Here is a 25283-nt window from a genome sequence, read left to right as displayed (position 1 = left end):
ATGTGTTGTTTCTTTTCACCTTGACCAAAGTTTCTTCCAAGGTAGTGTGTCAAACAAGAGCAGCAGTTCTACAAAGCCTTATATAGACAAGCATATTTTAATGCACTGCCTATCAGTGGTTCTTTGTGCCACACCATTTATTGGATGGTGCTAAATATTCTGTGTGAATTTTTGTGGTTGATTTAACTTATTTAATGGAGGTTTGTCTTGTAGGTGAAGCTCCCATTATAATGTTGGAGTAGGAGCAAAGGTTGTTCAGTTTGAGCCTCAAGAGGATCACAATGTTGGAGCTCCATAGCCGGGGGCCAGTGCCCTCCTTATACTTTTGATATGAATTCAGTTTGATTATTTGAAGTGTTGGGTTTTTTTTCTTGTGTGGATTTTTTTTTTTCCCTCAGGTTTTTGTAAATATTTTTTCTCTATAATCCATCCCCTGCACAATGCACCTTCACTTGCTTGGAAGAAGAAAAAAAAAAAAGGGATGAGATCAAGCACAAGCAGTGTGAAGTCTGTGAGTCCTCCTCCCAATGCTTAGCCAAAACCTGCAATGACATTGTGGAATATCTTTGAGATTTAAAACAGAATTGTGAAGCTGAAAGGTTGTGAAAAAAGATTCATTGATTTAGAAAAACACAACAGTGATAATAATCAAAGGGAAACAACAAGCCAACTTTTCTCAATATCTATCATTTGTTGAATTCTGCTAAATTTTCATCCAACTGTAGGTAATAAATCTCTTGTTTCTGTTTTTCCACCTTCAATGCTTTATTTATTGATCACTGACAGAATATGTTGCCAGAGGAAAAGATATTGTCTGCTGTATATCACCATCTGAAATAAGCTCTGTCAGTGAAACAATGGCTAACAAAGACTGGGCAAGGGGCGGGGGAAGAACAGCAGACAAAAACAGAGGAAATGGGAATCTGTCTTGGCAGCTGTTTATATTTGGGTCTCTGCGTCATGTTTGACCACTCAAGCAGGTCGGTGTGTGTATGTGTGATGGTGGTGCAGCGAGCATGACTCTCTGCTGGGTAGACAACTGAAGGGAGCTTTGAGCTGCTCAATACTGTTTTGTAAGGATGATTAATGACCAGTATTTGGCTTGGAGCTCTGTGAATCTATTGTTGCCCTGAATCCTGATCTTTTTCCATTTACCTCACAGAGAAAATGCTGACAAATAAGGATTGCATCATCAAGAATATTCTGTAAATTTGCAGACAATATAATGTTTCATAAAAATGAGCAAGGTAAAGTATTGCATAAGACTGGGATATTTGGAAATAGGTTGGACAGGTTAAATAAATGATCATAGACACCCACTGCATAATATTAGTGTCTCAGTTTCATTTAAAGGATATTTGAAATGCTTGAAGTAAAAGGAGATGTCTTACTGGCCTACTTCTTCAGTTTTAGAACTTCTGAAGTTTGCTAATGTTTGCTGACTCTGTACTTCTCTGCACTTGTTTGTCAGCGTCGTCCTATTTTCTTTGTTTATTTCAGCCGCTGTCTACCCACATAATCACTCACTCCATTATTTGTTCTCTTCATAAACCTACGGTATTTTACCTGCGTGTTGTATCCTATTTATTATTAAATCATTTTAAAGAACTCTTTCCCACATGCAGTGCTGTGAAAAAAATATTTACACCATTTTAGATCTATTGTGCTGTAGTTCTTTCATCCCTATCTAAAATATTAATATCATTATACAAGTTTTATTAAAAGAAAAAGGTAACTTGAATAAATACCCAAAAAATACATTTCAAAGAATTGTATTTTTTTAAGGGAAAATAAGAAAAATCATCACTCTTTGTGAAAAAATAATTGTCTTTTTGTTTAGTCATGATTTTAAAAGGCATTATTGTGCAAAGGGGACTTAGTTAGTTTAGTTTTGTTCTGTTATAGTCCCATTCCTCCTTAAAATTCATGCACAGCGGGATATTTTGTTTGATTCATGCATCCCTCAGTTATCCTCTTTAGTTGTGTTGTCTAATGGTGCTTTCAGACAGCACACGCCTGCTGTGGTTTCAGAGATATTAAAGATTTTTTAGGTCACTCAGAGGTCAATTATCCCCCCATTAAGCTCTTAATTGAATCAAAGCTATCTAGCCTACTTTTTACTTCATTTTTGCAGGTAAAAACAATCAGTTTTAATTACAGCCAATGACGTCACCATACCAACAGACGTTACTGCTGCGCTAATTTCCTGAGTTATTGCATAACATCACAACATTTCTGTGCCGACATTGAATATAACATAGGGCTTATTTAGTGGCTTATTTTTTTTAATATTCGGTGTTAAATTACCGCACACAGTTTTTTTACTACTAAATTAACTTATTTTAAATGAATATTGACTAATATGGTTTTATATTTAGAGGCTTTGCCTCATCCTGTCTGGCCGTTTCAACATCCTGAAATTAACAGTATAATCAAAGCTGATTTTCTTTTTTAAAATTTTAAATAAATGTGTTTTTGCTAATTGGTGCTAAAATTCAACGTGGGAATTATTCTCTGTTGCGCATATGCCTGCATGCATATTAGATCAAGGTATGCCAATCTGACAGCGTATGTTGTTCTGACAGAACACCAGCTTTCTAAAAAAAAAAAAAAAAAAAAAACTGTTTTCTTGTATCAGGAGACATTATGTGAGGTATTGCACAACAATTGAACATTTAAATTAAGTGTCTCTTTTAGTGGCTGATCTGGAAAGGGCAGCAATTTTCTTATTAGGCTAATATCTCAGGTCGTGAAAATCTGTTTTTCAGCCTCATCAGGTCTGTGACTGTCTTCAGCAAGATCTGATATGCAAATATGTCATGAAATGGGTGGCAAGTGTTTGTCTTTTAGGTATGAAGAAAAAAGAAGATATTTCACAACAAATTAATTTACCACTCCATAGTGCCAAAGCCTATATTTAATCATAGACTTGCCTATAGGTGATTTTTAAAGAGATCAATGAGCATGATATTGGATCTTTAGGTGATTAACATATTTTGTTGTTTTTGTGGGTTTTTTTTAAAGCCATGTTAAACCTTCATACCCAGACTTAGGTCAGATTCCAACTAAAGCTTTAGAATTAAATAAAGTACAGTCAAAGACACTTAAAATGTAGCATAGCATGTATAAGATTCAAGAAACGATGAAACACAAACTTATTGTGTCCTCTGTGAATAAAATGGGGTGTTACAAAGCTATTTAGAAGGCTTGCTTATAATTAGAACCAAATACGTGCAACCTATATTTGTCGAAGTTAGTGGATGTTTGTAGAGACGAAAGGCTGAGATGTTTTTTTTGCAAATTTTATGAAGAGGTAAATGATAGCAGAAGAATTAATACAGAAAATACAGGCAAGGAACAATACAAGGAACCGCTTGAGAGAAACAAACAAGAATAAAGAATGCAGCAATGAGGAACTGCAGAGAAGGAGTATATAGGGGAGACAGAACAATCAGGGGAGTAATCAGCTAATTGGGAGCAGGTGTGGACAGAAGCAGCTAAGGGGAAAAGAGAGGGGCAACAAAGGATTGCCAGAGATAATAATAGTATCTTGTAACTAGAAAATAACTTAAGTAAAGCTAAAGGGAATAAAAACTCATGACTATAAAATAAAGAATGACCAAGTGGGAAACTAGAGGATAATAGAAGGGACTGAGGATAACTTAAGAAAATTATATAGCCATGGAAAATATAACCTAAATATAGGAGAAATAATAACTTTAACAAAAAAAAGCTTGACCAAGGAAAGAACAATACCAAAAAATGCTGGAAAATAACTGAAAAAATAACAAGGCATAGCAAAACTAATAATCAAAAAGAATATACTGATTGTCAACAACACAGAATAATATAAATTAAAGCATAACTGAGACCCAAAAAGTCCAGAATGCAGATCATAACAATATTAACCATCCTCCCAAAAAAATACTCTTAACTAATAATGTCTCAAGAGATCAGACAGGAAGTCGGAACAACATCCAAAAGACTAAAAGTCTTGTTTATGTCAGTCAACGTCTGTGTTCAAGATAATTAATTAGAGGGCCAGAGCAAAAGTGGCATTAATGGGAGCTTTACAAGGTGATATAATCTCCTTAACCTAACTGAACACAAATATCATGGTCGCTGATTTAAACATCTTGCCAATGCCCAAGACATCCTAGCACAGTTAAACAGGGCAGTAGTGCTATTGCCTGAGGGTGCTTCGATTCTTTAGGACCTCGAGGATTGGATGTAATGGAAAGCATCAACGTTGCTCTCTACCAGAAAAATCTCAAAAGATGATGTCCAGTCAGTAGTTTGTGATCTGAAGCAAAATGCATTTGGTTTAAGCAGCATAACAGTGATCCAAAACACAGCATTAAGTCCAAAAGGAAGTGTATTAATTAGCTTATTGTCTTTTCTTACTTAAATCCAACTAGGATGATGTGGCATGGTCTTTAAGTGCCTGCCATTATAATGGTACTAGGGGGGAAAAAAGGATTTATTTACTGAGCTAAAACTGGTTGTAAATGTCTGAAAATCGGTGCTTTAAGCTCGTTAGAGACCTGGCAGATTAAGACTGTAAACTTTTAGAAACCTCCTTTTCCTGTCATGAAACAAGCCCTGCAGCTTATGCTGTGACAGCGAAGCGTTACGGTGAAATGTGTTATGAAATTAACAAAGTGGCAGCACTGACTCAAAAGCAAATATTCACAAAGGGACCTTGGAGCACTAAAAACATACACTAAGAACACCCAATGAAATATTCATTACTTTAAAAAGAAATGTTCCCATCTATGTCTCAACTTTACCTTACCTCCTTATAGCTAATCTTACCCCCAGTTGTTGAAACAGTTAGATGCTTCATCTTAGTCTCTGATGTCAGGTAGAGGACATTTTGCTCCACTCCTCACTTTTAATAGTGTTTAATAGGTTTCTTGAATATTTAGGCTGTTTAATGCACCCAACCTTAAAAAGTTTAAGCAGATTAAGATGTCGGCTTTTGAATTAAAAAACACTTCAAACATTTTACTTACTCTCTGCCATTCCTTAATATATTTATGTTTTTGTCATTGTTATTTGGTTATTTTCACTTTGTACTGGTCATTATATGTCTCTCTCAACGAGCTTCGGATATACAGTAGTCTCCTAGGATTCTATAGCGAGAAGCAAGCCAGGTCCTGCTGCAGCAAAGTATCTCCAAACCATGACATATCTACCTACTCATAAATTAAGTTTATGTTAAACATGGCCTCTATTCTGGCTTCCTAGCATTCAAAATTAAAATTTCTGTCTAAACAGAAGATAAATTGTTTGGGGAAACAATACAGATTTTGTCAAAACCAATTTTTTTTGGGGGGAGGACACGAGAGATATAGACATTTGTGCAATCCTCTAACAATCCTCCACTGAGTACAGTACCTAAGAAGTTATTTTGAAAGGATTTACTTTTGAGGGTTAAATATTATAGAAATATTTGATGCCAACAAGACAACTAATTAAAATTAGTCAAAACTATTGGCGTCACATGGCACTTTGTCAAAATTTTGAAGAGAAGTAAAGTGAACAAAACACGTTTTGATAATGAATGTTATTGTCTTTTGTTATATCGAGAACTGGTAGTAAATTAAACAATCAAAATTTGTGACATGTATTTGGTTTTAAATGTATAGTGGAGGATGTTCTTTTTCCAGGAGGAAAATAAATAGTCCTCCTAATTGTCAATCATTTTGGTGATATGTTTACTTAAGGCCATCCTATGTATGTATTCGTCCCCATTTTCACTTACCCGTGTTGAGTCTAACATAGTGAAAAAATTAAAAATCTTCTTTTGGAAAGTAAGCTTTTATGAGCGATGCTAACAGAAACTTTTAAACAGAGCGTGCACAAGGAGACAAATGGGCTTGTGCATGCTCTTGCACGGGTTTAATAGATGTTCCCACTCGGGAGCGGGTACAGGGTTGTGCAATGTGCATTTTTTATTTATAAGTAGAGAAGGCAGGTCTTTTCAAAAATTTGCGAAGATCCTCCACAATACCTTTAAGTTGCTTTTCACTGGTGGTTATTTTTTGCTTTATTAAAGAGACAGATCCTAGTTTCCTCAAATGGCACAGTGGACCAAATTTCTATGCTGGTGATGTAAATATGGGCTATGGAAAAATAACAAGTTATTCGCAGATTGGAGGATCCAGTTGTGTTCACATCAAACCGCAGAGAGAAAAGATTTTCCTCTTACATACTTTGCAATAAAGTCAAACTTTCTTATCGACATTATAAATACCTGCTGTAGGTCCTACAGTAAGAGCGCAATCATACTGTAGCTTAGCAACTGCAATTAATGCTTACAGGAAGTCTTCATGCACTTCAGTCTGATGCTAATAAACATTTTACTGCCTCCTGACCAGGCATAGACACTAAGAGAGATATGAACATTTGTTTTGTTGTGAATCTTTTAACTTCTTAACTATAATTCTGCTTACTTAGTCACCATACTAAAAACATTTAGAAAGAGGCTGTTGCAGCTTATTTATCAATACCATAAGATTATACTGTTTAAATGTAAATGTACTGGAGTGATGTAATTAAACTCCTGCAGTTTAATTCCAGCATTAGTGGCCAAATCTGCTCTTTGCTGTAGGACACTCAAAAGATTTTGATAGTTATATCAGTTTAGGTTAAAGAATTAAACAAGTAAAACTAAAAAGCAGCCTTAACCTTTCTTAAAAATCCTTTCGCAGGATTCAGCAAAAGCAGTTACAAAATTTGCATAATTGATTAAGTGACTGTAACTTTATTTTATGGATGAAGACACTTAGGTTGGCAGGGCTGTGGTTCCTATAACTCCGTCTCGAAGGGCATGAAGGTAACCTCTTTTCAACGCGGCTAGAGACAGTTTTTCTCCTGGGGGATGGGGGTCTCTTGCTCAGTTCCTTTTTTTAGAAGTTCAGAAAAATTAAGACAGTCTCAATAACCTAATAAGCCCTGGAATGAATGTTGAATTCACCACTAGCTGATCTTAATTTCAATTTTGGATCCAGGTTGAAGCTGTTTCTCCAGAGTTTTAGACCTTCGTTTGTGTTGTCCTCCTCATGTGTTCGGCGGCTTCCAGCTGTTTGACCACGTCAGAGAGAAAACAGGCTGTGAGGAGGTTTTATGTATCTTTAAGGAAGCTTTTTACATCTCTGTGAAGCTCCTCCTTAAGCTTAGCAGATAATGTTAAATGCAGTCTGCGAACCAAGTTTACCAGGCTGTTGTTCAGCCCAATGTTTTCATCTGTTGCCTCTAAGTTGGTCTGTAACAAAAATATCTACAATTTATGCCAGTCAGACAATGGGAAATTTTAAAATGTTTAATAATAGAAAAATAACAAAACAGAACGGAACAGAAATGCAGGCTGCTGAGGATAAGCGGACTGCAGCGGCTGCAGGAGGGCAGGGCGCAACCCAACACTGGCACTCTGGATGTGGGAGAAACACCAGTAAGTGACCACGATCATCTGACAGGAGATGATTTTCAGAGTGAGTCACTTACCTGGTCTTAGTCACTTACAGTTCAGAAGGCAGGATCCAGCCGATGGACTGCCAAACGAGATGCTGCTCAGAGCTGTCCAAAGTGTCCCTGATGCAGCAACCCTGCATTCCTAACCAAAACCCTGAGGGCTCCACGTAGAAGGACCAGAACTCGCAACCAACGACCAGGAGGCAGGAGACAAACACCAATCCACTGGCCTCCAAGACTCGCGACATGAACCAGGAACTTAGCCTCTTAACATCCACCTCATTTTGGGAAATTCTCGCCTATTTTGCTTACCCAAATAGAAAAGCAAATAACTTAGGACTGTAAGCCAAAATTACAGCTGTGATACATTATTTGAAAGCTAACACCTTCTAGTTTCTGAATATGTACATGAAAATTGGGTGAGTAAAACACCCAAGCTTCATCAGTTCAAACAAGACTCAAAGTTCTTTTTTTTAATTCTCTAAAATAATAGGTCTTTTTTGAACAGCAGTTATAAAGACATGCTTGCTTGTGGCTGCTTTGTCATGGTACATTTTGAGATGCTGCTATATCTGTGTTAATTGTGCTTTGGTGCTTGCTGTGTCCATAAAATGAACTAGGTGGTTGAATTGCGGAGAATCTAAGCTTTCCAACAATGTCTAACATGTCTACATTGGTAAGCATTTTACCAGTGTAATTTTCATGCATTCTGAGTTATTATTTGTAAACGCTGGCAATCCAGTGGGTTTTGATAGGTTAACTCTCATGAAAAACAAACATAAATAACTGACACCAAAACATAACATGAATAAATTAAGAATACACAAATAATGATCTGGCCCTGATAGCTGGGCTGAACCGAATATATAGCATAGGCAGCAGGTGAATAAGATCAATGATAATTAGAGACTGGGAAGGCAATGGCAGGTGAATGAAGTGAGTAATTAGATCAGCTACCGGGGCTGCAGTCATGAAAGAAATTGAATGAAATTCTAAATTATAACTTTATTTAATCTAACTACATTACCTTTTACTGTAACCTTGTTTGCATCTGACATAATGCCCTAGAGAAATAATATGTTCCTTAAAAATATATGAAAGGACATTTTTTTTTGCTTGGCCAGTGAGTCCAAAAGTTCATTTCGGACTGTGGATATATCTCATGTGTTTACATCCATCGCTGCCATGTTTCTTTTAGAGTTATCGCGTGAACGAACTTTGCGTACAGTTTAAATCGTAATTTATTTGTTATTTAATGGAAATACTGCAACATTACTGCAGAAAAACCCTGCATTTTTAAAACTGTCAGTATATCAACATAGTTTTGAAAATATTTGTAAAGGAAGCGCAGCTAGTGGAATTGATATCTGGCAGGAATATAGGTGTTTTATTGAAAGCAGAAAAGGCAGTGTCATTATGACTATTTTTATCAGTGTTGAAAGAGTTGGGATTTAAAATCAGGTCTGAAATAAAAATGTGTGTTTCAAACATATTTAGCTGGTAAATGTAGTTGCCAAAACACCAATATCATTTTGAATTATTTAGCCTCAGATTTTCATATCACTGCATCCTTGTCAATTGGTATTAATGTTTTTGCAGGGCTCTAAATATGCTTAAATGAAATATAATTCCTAGATACAGTATAACCATCAGAAAATGCTCAAAAATCTGAAATTTTACTTTGGCTTTGGAAAATGATAAATGCAACCTATCAAAGTCAGCAGCCACTGTAGCCCACATTACGGTTTAGCACTAAAGGATGCTGTTGTTTTTTCAGATAAATCCCATTTTAAGTAACATGCTCGAGTTCAGTCTGTTGTAGAAAAAGAATAAACACGCATCTCTGCTCACACAGCCTTCCACATTTCAACCCTACTAGTGGTCTCCTAATGTTGCACGGAGCATTGCACAGAGGACACAGACTGTGTTGATACACAGACACTAAAAAAAAAACCTGCTTTGTGAGAGAGGCTCCATCCAGGTGCCTCACAATCAGGACAACGCCTGGAAATGATGCTTAGAATTCTGAGAAATGCAATCTTCTCAAAGAGCTATTTCTGCACTAGAGTTTAATCATAAACTCTTTTTTCTGATATGATATTATCCCTTCATCTTTAAAAACATGTTTTTAATTAACCAGAATGTATGCATTAAAAAGAGAATGTTCTTTAGCCTGATGTGGTATTCTAATCAGAAATGTATTTTCACTATATGTAAGCCAAAAATGATCATAATTATAGAGAGTTTATGCTTAATACCTGTCTCTTCAATTATCCTATATGATTAGTGAATTTAATGAAATAGACAATGTTTAACTAATTATCCAACTTAGTGAATATGAATACATTCTTGTCATCAAGTACTTCTTATCCAACTTTTAGGTGGGCCTATACGGAACAGCTTGGCATTAAAATGACTGAGCTGCCAATGCATGCAAACATTGAGCTTCCAATTCAGATCACATCAGTATAGCTTCAGCGTGTTTTTGTGTTTGTTTGTACCTGCAGACTATCGGCCCTAAGGAGGGTTGGCAAGTGTACAGCTCAGCCCAGGATGCTGACGGCCGCTGCATCTGCACTGTGGTAGCACCGGAACAGAGCCTGTGCTCCAGAGATGCAAAAAGCAGACAGCTCAGACAGCTGCTAGAAAAGGTAAGCATATTTACAAAGAGATATTTACCTTTTCCTCTGTAGCATGCACAGGCACACATACCAAAAGCCTGAAACCCCAGCAACGTCTGTGTGTTGGTGTCCTCATTTGGTCTTACATCTTATTCATTATGCATGTTTTAAACAGTATTTAGATACATTTCCTTTTGTTTTATGTTGCAATAATGAGTTAAGATAACAGATTCAAAAGTATACACTAGTTTTATTCAATTAGTTCATTAAAAAAGAGTTTTGATTATAGGTTCAGCTTATTTTTAGAACACGAACTGATACATTATAAATCAAAAGAAATTAGTAACTTTTTATTAGAATGCTTCAGCTTCTTTTAGAATAAAGTGCAATGAAGCCTCAACCAATTAATTTAATATCATGCAAAAAAAAAATAAAAACAAAAACTGATTGTGTCTTGTTTGGTTGCATCTTCAGATTGTAAAATTCAAGGCATCTGCCCTGCATATTTTAGATGCATCTCTGCTTTTACAAACAGAAGAGAATAATTACACTGTAAGCTGAACATGGTGAGAAAGGAGTATAGTTATTCAGTTCAGGACTGTTGAACAGAAGGACAAAATATATGAGCCTTCTACTGAACCCTTCTACTTAGAATGAATTTCAGAAAATTCCACAGAGGTTTGCTAGAGAACATCAATGAAAAACAAAAACAGATTTTGAACACAAAGGAATAAACAAGATCAAACCTGAAAGAGATTAAACAGTGGAATTTTGTATCCCAGGTTTTAAATATTTCATGGGGCCCTGTTCAAACTAGCATCTGAAAATAATTGCATACTGAACTGGCCATGGTCAAATTACCTAAACTGACATCCCAGATTTAAAAGCAAGAAAGAGAAAAAAAATTAGAGGCTGCAAAAGATACAAACTTAAAAACTTAATTTTTGCAAATGTTTCAGTCATGTTTGAATAAACTTATGAAATTCTATAACATGGAAATTTGATGCTTTTCTAATATTTAAAAGTCAGTTTATTTAAATTCAGTGAGCACTACTTCCCTTTTGTGCATTCTGATTCACATCCATAGAGACACAGCCGATCTTACCTTAGGGCTGTATCTCTAATAATCACCTACTGTAGCAGTAAGAGTCCATGCATAGAACAGTAATTCAATCTGTTTCTATTTTCTAAATCTACTGTGTGTAATCTGTAACTTATTTTAAATCAATTTCATTATATTTATATTTAAAATGTCTGCAATGAGAACAAAGTGCTGATTCTGAAGTGCTGGTGTAAAGAAAACAGCTTGTTGAGCATCTGTATTCAGTCCTGGTACTGCCTTCCGTTTTTCATGCTGTTGTTTTTGATCCCTCCTTTGCACCTGAAACGTGATTTACGAAGTAAACACAATCCTCAAACATCCAAAAGTTAGACCTTCTGTAGCCCGAGCTCCATTAATCACCCCCTCCTACACAAAACAGACTTCTGTGCCGAAAACCGGCACACCTACATATCAAGAATGTATGAATAAATCTCTGGAAAACTGGGTAAATTCACTCAATTCAATACCTTTTTAAAAACTTTATGATATTTGAATGAATGAGAAAAATGCTGCTAATAAGAAAAGATATTCTCATTAGTGTCTTATGTATCTACTGTAAATTTAAATGACTCTATCCACATAACTTCTTTATATATATATGTAACACTCATTTGCCACCGTTCTAAAATTGCATTAAAGGAGACTTTTAAAAATACTAAAGTCTAAACTGTGACATTATCACAACTGTTACCCTGTCCAAAAAACACTGGCAAAGATGTCAAGGAATATTAATGTGCTTTTATTCTTAAAAATGATTTTGCTTTCATGCTACAAGTTAAGTCTCATGAATAGAGATTGTTTCAGGTCCTGGCTGACCTTGACCTTCTTTTATTTAAGGTGCAGAACATGTCCCAGTCCATTGAAGTGCTGAACCTGCGGACTCAGAGGGATTTCCAGTATGTCATAAAGATGGAGAACCAGATGAAAGGCCTGAGGACGAAGTTCAGACAGGTTGATGATGACAGGAAATCCGTCATGGCCAAGAATTTCCAGGTATTACGAAGCATTCTTTTATCACAGGTGTTCAGTTGAACCCCTGCTAAAGTCATCGAACTTGTTTCCATTTATTATCAAACATTTAAGTATTTTTTAGTAAGTTATATATGAGAAAACCAACACTAGTCTGTAAAGTTGAAAATGAGTTGTTAAAGCTAACAAAGGCAGTCTTTAAGGTCCTGATAATGTTTTTCTTTATAGTTTAAAGGAGTTTCAGCTACATGGTTAAAACACAGTAGATTTGAAGTGTACTAAATTCCCATGCAGCTTTTAATCAGCATTACATGTCAGCAGCTCACCCACATTTTGACAGGCGTAGTGGAGAGGTTGGTCACATGGCTTGCTGTAGCGTAGGCTGAGGTGGGTAGAGAAGCCAACATTGAGTGATACTACTTCAGTACAGGTGTAGGTAAAAATGAGTCATCCAAAAAACATTTGTTTAAAAAAGTCAACTCAAATAGTTAGTTATTGTTTGATCACTGCATTCCATTTATTTTATGAGAACTAGCTTGTAAAAAAAATACTAACATTAGCATTGAACAATTCCAGTTCAAGAAACTTACATTTAAAACATGTACGGTTTCCCCAAAGTAAATCTGTAGGTCTGTTTTCTATTTGTTATAGTTAGTATTTGAGGTTTTTCTAGAGAAAATATATATCTAGTGTGTAATCACTTGCCATCCTAATGGCACATAAAAGAGACTGTGTAGGTACCACATCCGCTCGGGTACCAAATCTGCTAAGGCCCTGCACATACCAGTGACACTCTATGATTGGTTGAACGTTGCTGCATGACATAAAACATTGTAGTTGCCCTGACAACGACAACAACATATTTACTCGTCCATGTGCTGCGTCAGGAGCATCTGTAGTGTCAGCACGTCTAATGACTGATGAAGTTTTGATAACAAAACTGAAAAAAAAAAATCAGTTGATGGTACCTTCTAAGACAGAGATCAGTCTGTTTTAGTGGGTAGTTTCCTTCGAGACTGAGAATTATTGTTTTCTACTTTCGGCTATAATAACAGCTAGCTTGTTAACCAATCAAAGCTGGAGGTTTTCTCTTAGACTGGAATCTTACCTGCTGTTCTATGTCATTTTCAAACATCAGTGCATTTAAAATACAATGATGATGCTTATCCTGGTGGATGAGTGAGTAAAGCCTGGCCGCCCTCCAGGCTTATAATATGTTGGAGGAAACCCTGCATGCCTAAACAAAGATGAAACTCCCCACTTGATCGTCAGAGGCAATTTTCACGTCTGTCTAAATGAAAAAGAAACTGTACAACAATAATTAGAGCGTAACAACTAATCTTTTAAGATGTGTACTTTAAGTTATTTACAAAGCCAAGATGACATGTGCATTTCCTCAGTGCCAGTTTTCACAGATTTAGAATGGACCTAGGAACCTTTGGCAAGCTCCTGTTACTGTAACAGCTGGTTGCTAAAGTTGTATGCTGTTATTGACTGTCATAAATGTAGTTTAAAATGAATAGAAAGGTTAGATATTTCAATTGAGCAACTAGGTAAANATAGATAGATAGATAGATAGATAGATAGATAGATAGATAGATAGATAGATAGATAGATAGATAGATAGATAGATAGATAGATAGATAGATTGATAGATTGATTGATTGATTGATTGATTGATTGATTGATTGATTGATTCAGGTGTCTTAAATGGTCAGGACATTTGGCCTTGAGGACTGGACTTGCCCTCCCTTATCCTGAATTATATTGGTTCTTAACATCAGCGCTCTAAAATTTACGAAGTCACCAAAAAGGGCCAACACAGCCGTATGTGGCTATGGGCTAGACATTTGGACCGGTATGAAATTCTGATGGTATAACCATAAGCAAAAATATGCATAATCTTAAAATGTCTGAGTTAAGAAAGGAAAATAATATTTTTTATCCCATCTACAGTATCATGCTAAATTGTCAGTCCATGCAGGGTCTTACTCCTCTTTATGAGCGCAATGATACTTACGATTTTGGGCCCTTAAAGCAATTAGTCTTTGCTATAGACTAATCACGTCTTATCACATTTATACATTGATTGTTAGCATAGACTCTATACTAATAAGCAAAGTCTTCATGTGATAATACGCTTGTTAAAGCTTTAGAAACTTAGGAAAATCAGACTTAGACAACTTGTATTGTAATTTTGTATAAACAGAGTGTATACAAAACAAATTTCATTTAGTACAGCTTTTCAGACAATAAATGAAAATGTCCATTCCATAAAGTACAGTAGTGATCAAACAGTGTAGGAGAAAAACCATTGATATGGAAGTTAAGATCAATAATATATATGCTGCAAATATGCAGTTTTTTGGTATGTTGTCATCTTTGTGATGCAGAGTTTGTGACATAATTTTGAGGGTTTTTTTCAACAGCTCAACAGTCAATCGGGGTTTATTATGCAATAATAGTCACTTTGTTTACGAATATAATGAACTGCATTTGAATCTTTTACAGGGTTTCAGATTCTGAAGGGCTGTGTAAGGTGAATTTTATAAATAAACTATTACATACACAAAGAAACAACAGAAATGGTAAAGATGAATGAGTGTACACAGCACTTTTACCTTTCATTAAATGCAATCGAATACGCAATTTAACTCTAAAACACAGCAAAGTTGTGACCAGCACAATCACAAAGCTGTCTGTCTTAGCAACACTAACTGACGCTAATGATAGCTTTTTCACTTTAGCATAATCTTGAAACGGGTGATGGTTCCACAGATGGTCCAGATGCACTGCCTCCCCTGGCTACCACCATCTAAAAGAAAGTTTTGCATATAAGACAACCCTCTTCTTTCTGCTGTCCATCTTTTTACAGTAGTTGGAGTATTTCTATATTGGGTTCGGAGCATAGCAGAGTGGAGTTCTGGGGCAACAAAGCAAGTAAAACAGAAGCAGAGACCTTTTAAAGGAGGCTGATGAAACAAATGATCTTAACTGACACCATATTGTAATATAAGACAGAATTACAAGCTTTACTTGCACACAGAAGTAGCAGTAAGCTCCCTGTGTTAAAGGTATAAAATCAATAGCATAATTTTATTTATTTAGTATTTTTTGTTGGACTTGGAACCTTTTTGGTTATATTTTTTTATTAAATTAGCAATTGTTCTCCAGTGTAATCCCTTACTGTTAGCTGAATTTAAAACATGATGATTCATGCCATATTTTAAAAAACACACTCCTCATCAACAAGTTTATTCAGGGGGAAGATATTGCTGTCATATTTTGTGTCAGGCTTCTTATCTGCATGCAGGAAAGCTCCCAGGACACAAGAATAACAGTTTAACTTTGATATTATAATACAGGGGGGTTTTAAATGACTAGTTCTTCATCATGGGGAAACGGATCACAGTGAGAGAAAAGGATGACAGAGGATTAAAGCAAATACTCAGGATGAATATTCTTTGACCATAAACAGAGCAGTGTTTAGGTGGCTGACAGGTTGGGCTGGAGGTTTCAAAAGAAAGGGACTCATTGTTGCCCGTTTTGGAGAAAGTAATCAGTGAGGTTTTGGGATAAAGAGGTTTGAGCCATTAATCCAAAGAATCACAAAGAGACAGATCCATAAAGGAACTCGGGATTTGTTATTATAAAAAGACTGAAAAGAGGGTTAGCGTCAGCCATGAAACTTTGGGAAAACAACTTAGCAGATAACTCCGGTGTGACAGTGCAACATCCAATTACCAGCAGCCAGCTTCTCTTAAGCTCCAGCTGATGAGTTTGATTCAAAGGGGGAAAACACTGCTCAGCTCCGCCCTCTGGGGAAATCCTGCAGCTCCATTGGGTAGAAACACAATGCAACCAGATCCTGACAGTTATCAGTATTCATATTACTTTATTTTAGATCAGATCTAGGTTTGTGTAGATATTTAATAATAAAAGCTAAAACTAGATTAAGAGAGGATCACCTTGCAACCCAGTTGTACAAGAGTGTGAAATCTCAATAACTTAAACTTCTGTCAAGTGAGTCTACACAACATGCACTTTTCCTCTAAATAGACAACAATATTAATCCTGAGACAACATCCCCTGTATCTCAGTAGAGGTTAACAACAGATCCTCCCAACAGTAAGCTTTTTGTAATGGTTGTGCATTTTGTGAAACGATTACCAAAAGTATCAAGTCTGGCACAGATCTGCCTGTGTTTTGAAAGGGTTGCCAAGCACTTCTGCCATCAACACAACACCCTGGCAACCTAACTTTCTTGGTCTTCCGCTGGCAGAATTCTCCTACTCAACAGCTCTGGCTCTGGTATTAGAGGGAAGCTTGGACCCCCAAAAGGCAGCACCCTAGGTCACAGTTATTCAGCGACAGATACAACCCTCTCAAGTTAAATGTTATTATGATTCCTACTTGCACATCTGCAGCTGGTGCAAAATGCTGCTGCTCATCTTTTAACAGATAAACATAAAAGAGAGCACATCATAGAAGTCTAGGCTTTTCTTGGCTGCCGTGTGTTTTAGAGTTTATTTTCAATTTCTTCTGTTTGTCTTCAAGGTTCTAAACAAGCTTGCCATTGTCTATTTTTAAAACCAATCTAATATTGGCTGAAGTTAATTTTACTTTTTTCTTTTTTCTTTTACTTTCTATTATTATTATTTCAATCTATTTTATTGCAGTGTCACATTTTACTGTTTCTATTGTACATATGTTTTGTTAGATATTTAGCTTTATTACAGTAAACCATTGTACATTTTTCTTGTTATTGTTATCTTTACTGTACAGCTTTGGTTTTCGTTAGAGTTCTTTATAAATAAAGTTGATGATAATGATTATGACATCAAATTGCATGAACTTTTTGAGATGGAGGAGCCCAGACAGAGCATTGATATGCACTAAGTGCTGTATATTGGATTGGCCTGGAAAATCATTTGACGCATCTCAAGGTAATATCAAGGTCAAATGTGTTGCTTTAAAATCATTCAGCTGCAGAAAATGTAGCTGTTCTTCTTGCACAGGTTAATTAAAACTGTGCTAGTGTTCTCATCCATTTTGTAATTCTCTATTTTGCTGAGAGTTATTATTTTTCAACAATAGTGTATTGAGCTACTTTTGACCCAAAACTTGAGATGTCTGCTAAAAAGTTGGAGATAAAAAGTTATTTTCTTTTCTTTTCAGCACCAGGGGCATAAAAACAACTTAACAGGATTCACTTTATAACAAGAAAACTAGCTGTCGAGGGAACCAGAGTTCAAATCCGACTGAAAATATGTGAGGTCATAGAGAGGACTGCAGACGATCTAATTAATTTGCAGAAATAATGTGAAACAGAATAATTATCTAAACATCTATTTCTTGTGATATTTTACATTTGAGTTTTCAGACCAATTTTTACATTATATGCGGAGAATTTCTGAAACAATTAAATTCTCATTTTTTTAAAGATAAAATCTCTCAATTTAACAGGGAATCTTTAGAGTTAATATGGGGACAGCTGCTGTTTTTTTTTTCTTTCACATAGGACATAGCCACTCTGTTTTGCCTTCACACAATTCATCATGTTCTGAAGTAGGTTTTGATCCTGTCAAACATCAAACAGCATGTAGTCTCCTCCTGACTGCTGCATCAATCTATATTCTTCCACCACTCTCCTCCCTCTCCACCTCCCATTATTTTGATGCTGTCGCTGCCATCCCCGCAGGAGCTTAAGGACAAGATGGACGAGCTGAAGCCTCTGATACCTGTGCTGGAGCAGTACAAGATGGACGCTGCACTCATCTCACAGTTCAAGGAGGAGATCAGGAACCTCTCCGTGGTGCTGACGGGAATCCAGGAGGAGCTTGGGGCCTACGATTACGACGAGCTTTACAAGAGAGTCCTGCGACTGGACAGCAGGCTCCGCAGCTGCATGGGCAAACTTAGTAAGTGCTGTTTATACTGTAGATGTTGCTCCCTACTGGATTAAGTCAGAATTTTAATCATATGTCAAGGTAGCTGATATATTCTAAAACCTGCATGAGCTCAGCATTTTCTAAAGTCTTATTAAAAATATCCGTGGCATTGCTCTGGAGAATGAATAACACCAGCAGAAATATTACAGAGCCAGAGGTTGTCTGAGCCATACCTTCTCTTTCCTCATTTTATACTGCTGGGTACCATATAGAAAAACAACCATAGCAGATACATAAATAAAAGGATTTTCTAAATCCTCCTTATGTGCAGTAGGTAAAATAAATATTAAAGCTATCAGTGTTAGTGTGTAATAAGGCAATTGAGATTAATTAAAACATATGAGGGAGAACATTTTATTTGAATAGCACATTTCAGCAACAAGATCATTTAAAGGGTTTCATATGATAAAAACCAGAGGGAAAAAAACATAAAAAGTACTATGCAGTGGCTTAATAGAGGAAGTAAAAAATGTTGGGCTTGGGGCTAAAACTTATATTTCAATATTTTAAGAAGAACAGCTACTGTAGAGGTAGGGCTTTCTCAAAACAAGTGAGTTTTTAAAAGTACATGGTCACATTATATGATTACACCAAAAACTTAATATGTCAGTAAAACTCTTTTACTTTATTACTCTAAAAAATTATTAAAGTTTTATTGGGTGTTTATTTGGGATTATTGTCCAACTGTAAAACCACATGTGGTTCATCTTTTGATTCCTATCAGTGTCTCAGTGCATTTCTCAATCCTTTCAATTCTTCAATGTGTGCCGTGCTTTCTAATTTAAGACACTCTGTGCCTGGAAACTCTGTGATTTTGATTTGCAGAAGCTTTCTACCCGTAAACAAAACGGTATTATTTACACACAACCTTTTCTGCATATTCGACAACTATCTTTAAACTAGCCGTAGTCTGCTTCTCCTTCAGCAGTGGAGTCTTGTGCAGTGAGTCCACACTGAGACTCCTGCAGATGAGTGAATGACTGATCCTGGGAAAAGGCCTACTATTTCTAAAGCTCTTACTGAAGAGCTTTAGAGTCTAAGAGTCTGTCATGATCGGTTTAACAAATCTTACCCACATGCAGAGAAACCACTAAGAGAGCACAGAAAAAGTTTAACAGGTTTATTGAAGGAGTAAACAGGCATTGGATCATGAACTCAGTGAGCTGGTGACCTGGAAGTGAGAAGGGAAGTTCAGTGGTCAGTTCAGGTACCGTGGGAATCTTGGATTTTTGCAAGGTTGGGAACTTACATTTGAGGAGGGCCTTGTTAGTCCTTGAATCCAGACTGGATTTGGAGGGCAGACAGGTTGATAAGTGTTGCACCCGGAGGAGTAATGGAGCGGGCTGTCACTCGGATTTCTGATGGGTACTTGAACGGAACGTATGGAGGTTCTCCCCTGCTCAGTGTAACTCGGTTTTTCCTTCCAGGGGAGAGAAGGTCAAGAAATCCAGTAACACAGGAAAGCTTCCTGCCGGTGAGCCATGACAAAAACTCGTTAGACTTAGAGAAACAAAGCTAGGTTAGACTCAGCAAAACTCAGCTTGGCTAGAGTACCCAAAACTGGCAAACACTCTGGCGTCGAGGTAGTGACAGTCCACTGCTCAAATACTCCTCCAGATACTGATCCAATGAGCCGCAGGTGTGCAGGGAGGGACAGCAAAGACAGGGCACCACCTGGTGGTGGAAAAAGGAAACACACAAACAGGCCACATAAACTGGATTCCTAACAGAGTCTAAGAGTCCTTAGACTCTTAGAAAAAGTTTTCTGGTTATTCCTTTGATGAAAACAACCTGTCACTGGTTTATGGCGAAATTGTGTCTTTCCACTAAATCGAACCTTAAAAGGTTTAGAAATGCAGCTATAATATTTTACAGTAAGACCACTTTTAATAAATTCCTCTTTACAACTATACAACTCATTCCAATGTATATTATCCAAGGTCCAAATACAGAAACAGATCAGAATCAGACAATTAGAACACTATAGAAAGACTAGAGAGCCCTCAACACCAAAGGCTGAAGAATAATCTGGCACTGATGGCTGGGACCAAGCAGTTTAATTAGAAGTAGGAGCAGGTGAATCACATGAGCAGTGATGACAAACAGGGCAGAGCTAGACAGGTGAATGAAATGAGCAATCAAGCTATATAACATATATAACATCAGCGCAATAAGACTACTTATCTTTTTAGAATGTTCTCTTCCTTTAACAAAAAACAAACAAGTGATTAATGGCTGTTCTCTCACTTTCATTCCAGTGCAAAAAAACAAAAAAACAAAGGCTTTGTTCATGCTCTGGTCTGTTGTTTTGGATTGATGGCTTTTAACAGTAAAATCACCCTCAATGTCTTGAAGATGGCAATTAAGAGTAACATGTCCTCCTTTATAGCCTCCTAATGAGGAGAAAGAGAAGCGGCCCATGGTGTTAATCTTTTTCCACTGTAGAACTCTTTTTCTGAAGCAGTTGCAATGCTATGAATTAGTCAGAGGTTCTGGGTTTGAATTACAAATCAACCCTGGCATTTAGAGTTCTGTTATCTCAAGCTTAGAAGGGAGTTAAGGGGAAAAAATTATTTATTTATAAAAAGTGTTTTGTACAAGTAACGGTGCAGCTCTGAACCTTCAAACATGTTTTCAAATTTAAGTCCATGGTTGCTCTGATAAAAACTACTGAGACCTGTGAATGCTGAGTAACTCTTAGATTCAAACAACAATTGGACAGTTAAGCTTTGAGTTTAAGTATTTTGTTGTCAGTCCTATCTTAGTATGCACAGGAGGCCATGCTCTCTGTTGACGCAGGCATGAAATTGGCTTGAGAAATCTAGTTAGAGACTGAAACCACCCCAGCACATCTTATCGCTGCTTTTCTGTATCAACAGCATGTGGGAAATTAATGAAAATCACTGGACCTGTTACAATAAAGACATCTGGAACCCGGTTTGGAGCTTGGATGACTGATCCGCTTGCAACGACCCGAAACAACAGGGTGAGTAATGAAACACTGGGGTTCCTTCCAAGAGTTTTGCAGCAGCACTCATATTTGTGTTGTATACTAACAGAAGTAAGCTAAAAAAAAAAAAAAGAAGTTTAAGTGCTTATGGGGAAGATTTTGATCATTTTAGCAAAAAGAAAGAAGAAAAGCTACAGTACAATTATCTATGTCTTATTATCTAATCTGATTTAATTATACATAACAGTGGTTCCCAAGTGAAGTGGGTTTCCCTAGGGGTGGTCCAGTGTAATTACAGAATGTATTGATGGAAATTATAATTTTTTAGCTAAAGGAGACCAAGTTTGTTGTATAGTAATATGTAATTAACTGCAGTTCAAAGTGGGGCGTGGGGTAAGATAGGACAAACATATAGGGTGTCAGAAAATATATTTGTATTAGTGATAAATGTAACTTTCTCATATTATGTCATTACAACCACAAGCATTAAGGAATTTTATTCTGATTTCATATGATCATTCAGAGTCACAATCATGCTTGAAAAGTTCAATTTAGGCAACTGGAGGTGATCATCCAACACAATGCAGTGAATATTTGTGAAGTGAAAAAAACAATTATCCAAAGTTTTAAACATGGATTTCAAATACAAGAAAGTATGAAAAGCAACTATATTTAGTCCACCTCAATTAACACTGCAAAGAAAGGTTTTGCTAAAATGATAGCAGCTGCTGTGGCTGGGTTTACACCTTTAGGGTTATTCTCCTTGGATCATTCTTCATTACTTGGTGCCACTAAAAGTTTAACCTTAATGCCTGCATTACAGTATCTCTGCTTCCAATCAACACTGACCAGCATCTCTGCTGAGGACAACCTGTCCCACAGCATGCTGCTGCCCCTACTACATTTACAGGGAGATGTTTTGTCAAGTGTAATATATCGTGTTAGGGTTCTATTATGTATAGCCTTTGCATGTGGTACAAACATTTTATCTTAGCCTCATTAGACAGGGCCACCTTCTTCCTTATGATAAGTGTTTTGTTTTTTTTTGCTTTTTGCAAACTGTACAGAGAGCTTCCTGTGGCTCTAAACGTGTTTTTTTTCTTGCCATCCTTCCATTTAGACCAGACTTGTCCTGTCAGCAGATGGTCACTATTTTTGTTTTTTGTTTTTTGTTTTTGGATCTCTGCATATCTGCAGATTTGGATAATCCTGGTGGCTGCTCATTTGATAGTTTTATGTTTTTCTTGATTTTCCTCAACCTCTAAGAAACAAGAAACAAAATATTATATATATATATATATATATATATATATATAAAAAATATATTTTATCCCTCAAATTTTACATGAGGGCAAATGTTTTCTAATATGTTTTCTCGTCATCACAGAACAGAGCCCCTGTAGAACTAGTGTTGGCCCTCATTATGGCCCCTGTAGTAAATACATAGTCCTAATAAATGTTGTACTTTTAGTTTAAGTCAAACTGAGATATGTTTACGAAGTATGTCTTCTATATGTGTGGTTTCTTGAGCTGCTAATGGCTTTTTGGTTCACTTGAAATTGCAATCGATGAACCATTGACCTGTTTTTTGTGCCATTCCTTCATTTGGCCCCCCGGTAAATTTGGTCTAGAACCGCCACTGCTTTTGAAGCAACTGGTTCCACTGGATTTTATTTCTAGGTATCAGACTAAAGTGTGGAAAATACAATCGCAAGTTGTAGGTCTTGCAATAAATATTGCAATAAAATTTCATAGATTTGTTTGATGCATGGAATATTAGAGAAATACAGTCTTTGAACATAAGTCAGACACTTCCTTTAATTTCTGAGTATTTCTTCAAAAAGGGCTAAAAACTATTGATCATTTTACTCCAAGTTCATATTATCTGCTCCTTGAATGTTGCTGAGCACAATAAACTAATAAAATAAAGGTTAACTTTTATATACATATTTTTCTTCCTTAGTTTTCTTAATAAAAAATGACAAAATACATACTTGGCTTTGAAAAACTATATTTTATTTCAAAAATTCCTTTTGGGGGGTGATCTCTAAAGAGCAATGAAATTTAAGTAGTGAAAAGTGATTTCACAAATTAATAAATATAAGACACTAAAAGTTTGCAGCTGGTGATATCTCACTGTAAGCTAGTTTATGAGTCAGGAGGAGAAAATCTCAGGATAATACAAAAAGAACTGCTGTCACTTTAAGCTATGGAATCCCAAGGAATGGATTGGTGAAAAGGGATTTTGCAAAAAGGAAATCTTCAGAAGCAAACAATTTGAATAATCAGTATAATAATTACTCACCCAGCCCTAGTTTGTGGTTGTACTGTGACAAAATGTGAAAAAGGGACAAGGTTTGAATATTTCAGAAAGAAAAATTTAGATGCACATGTAATTCTAACTGATTCCTCCATCCTGTCTAATGTAGGTTTGGTACATGGACAGCTACACCAACAGTAAGATTGTTCGCGAATTCAAGACAATAGAAGACTTTGTGTCAGGAGTGGTTTCTCGAACCTACAGCCTCCCATTTAAGTGGGAGGGAACCAATCACATGGTCTACAATGGTTCTCTCTACTACAACAAATACCAGAGCAACATCATTGTCAAGTACAGCTTTGAGACCGGCACCGTGCTTGCCCAGCGAGCTCTGGAGTTTGCCGGCTTCCACAACATGTACCCTTACACTTGGGGAGGATACTCTGACATAGACGTCATGGCCGATGAACTAGGAATGTGGGTTGTATATGCAACCAATCAAAACGCCGGTAATGTTGTGATCTCCCAGATAGACCCCGACACCTTGCAGGTCTTGAAGACATGGTATACCGAATACTCAAAAAGAAACGCAGGGGAATCGTTCATGATCTGCGGGACGCTTTATATCACCAACTCTCATCTGTCAGGAGCTAAGGTTTACTACGCTTACTCTACCAAGACTTCCACCTATGAATACATAGATATACCGTTCCACAACCAGTACTTTCACATCTCCATGCTTGACTATAATGCCAGAGAGAGGGCACTGTATGCCTGGAATAATGGGCACCAGGTAATCTTTAATGTCACCCTTTTTCATGTCATAAAAACGGATGACGACTCCTAAATGTGTGCCAACAACAACTGAAGCACCACTGTTTGTGATACAAGGACCAGCTAATTAACAGTTTTTTTTTTTCATCAGAATTGGACTGTGCTGTCTCTACTTGAAGCTTTTTGAATTTTTGGCTCTGTAGTTTTTGGCAGACTTGGGTGTGGACACCAGTGACTTTACAATAAGTGAAGTGTTTCTACAAATTTCCCTTGCTGCTGATTAGTCTGGTATGCCTTATTTGCGAAGTGTTGGGTTTTCCAGCCAAAAAAACTCAAATCTTTTGCATGAATGTCATGAATTTGCCTATTTAACCTGATACAACATAGTTGTTTTGTTGCAAGTTAGAAATTTGCTTTCAGTGTTTGCTTTCTTTGTGTATTTAAAGACTATTTAAAGTTGTAATTGAAGATTGAAAGCAACCTACGGGCCATTTGCCACAATGTAAATGATAAAACGGTTACATTTTTTAAAATAATTTATTGATGATATAATGTCTCTGTGAAAAAAGAATGTTTGTATTTTTTATAAACAAGCCCATAGAAGATGTTGTGTGCATTTTCATTACAAGGGAACATTGTACATTTCATAGTATTTTTAAGTGCTGAAAAAAAAACTCTGATCTGATGAAGAAAGAATAAAAGCAAAAAAGACAAACTGATTGCTAATGCTTTGCAAGTTATTTAAAAAAGAATATGGAACAGGATAACAGCAAATCTAAAAAGTATGTAAAATAATGTTCACCGTTCTTCAAATGAAAACAAAATTTTTGAGCAGAATAAATTAAATAAACCAAGATCCTAATTTTTCATACATCTGACAAATTGTTACTTAAAGTTATTCCTATTCAATCAGCAAGTCTCACCTGACTGGAAGGTCTACCAGCATGTCCTAAAAGATGATAAGATGATGTAAAAGAAGCATCATTGTGAATCCACCCTAGAGAGACTCGAATGGAAAAAACCAGCAGTAGAAAACAAGTCTTTGGTGCACACCCCCGATCAAAAACGACATGCTCCATGGAGGAGTAGGTAGATCTACAGTAAGTTGGAGACTTCTTTCCCCCCAGAGTCTGAAATTGGTAACCTGACTCCGCCAGATGGATTTGCTCCGCATATCCAT

The 25283-nt window shown here is 36.5% G+C and overlaps 1 protein-coding gene across 1 annotated transcript in view; it reads left to right on the top strand.

Moving 5' to 3' along the window:
• The window catches only part of olfm3 (olfactomedin 3), a 58151-nt gene extending 33373 nt beyond the window's left edge, over positions 1–24778 (top strand). The window contains exons 2-6 of the mRNA XM_015374962.1: positions 9984–10127; positions 12037–12192; positions 17870–18089; positions 20999–21105; positions 23499–24778. Coding sequence (XP_015230448.1) covers positions 9984–10127; positions 12037–12192; positions 17870–18089; positions 20999–21105; positions 23499–24176 — 1305 coding nt within the window. The 3' untranslated portion in view covers positions 24177–24778. The remainder of the gene's footprint in view (positions 1–9983; positions 10128–12036; positions 12193–17869; positions 18090–20998; positions 21106–23498) is intronic.
• The last annotated feature ends 505 nt before the right edge of the window (positions 24779–25283 follow it).

Source organism: Cyprinodon variegatus, unplaced genomic scaffold (assembly GCF_000732505.1).
Source record: "Cyprinodon variegatus isolate N-32 unplaced genomic scaffold, C_variegatus-1.0 Scaffold111, whole genome shotgun sequence".
Lineage (NCBI taxonomy): Eukaryota > Metazoa > Chordata > Actinopteri > Cyprinodontiformes > Cyprinodontidae > Cyprinodon > Cyprinodon variegatus.
The sequence above is the reverse complement of the archived record's forward strand: the minus strand, read 5'-3'. Positions and strand labels throughout refer to the sequence as shown.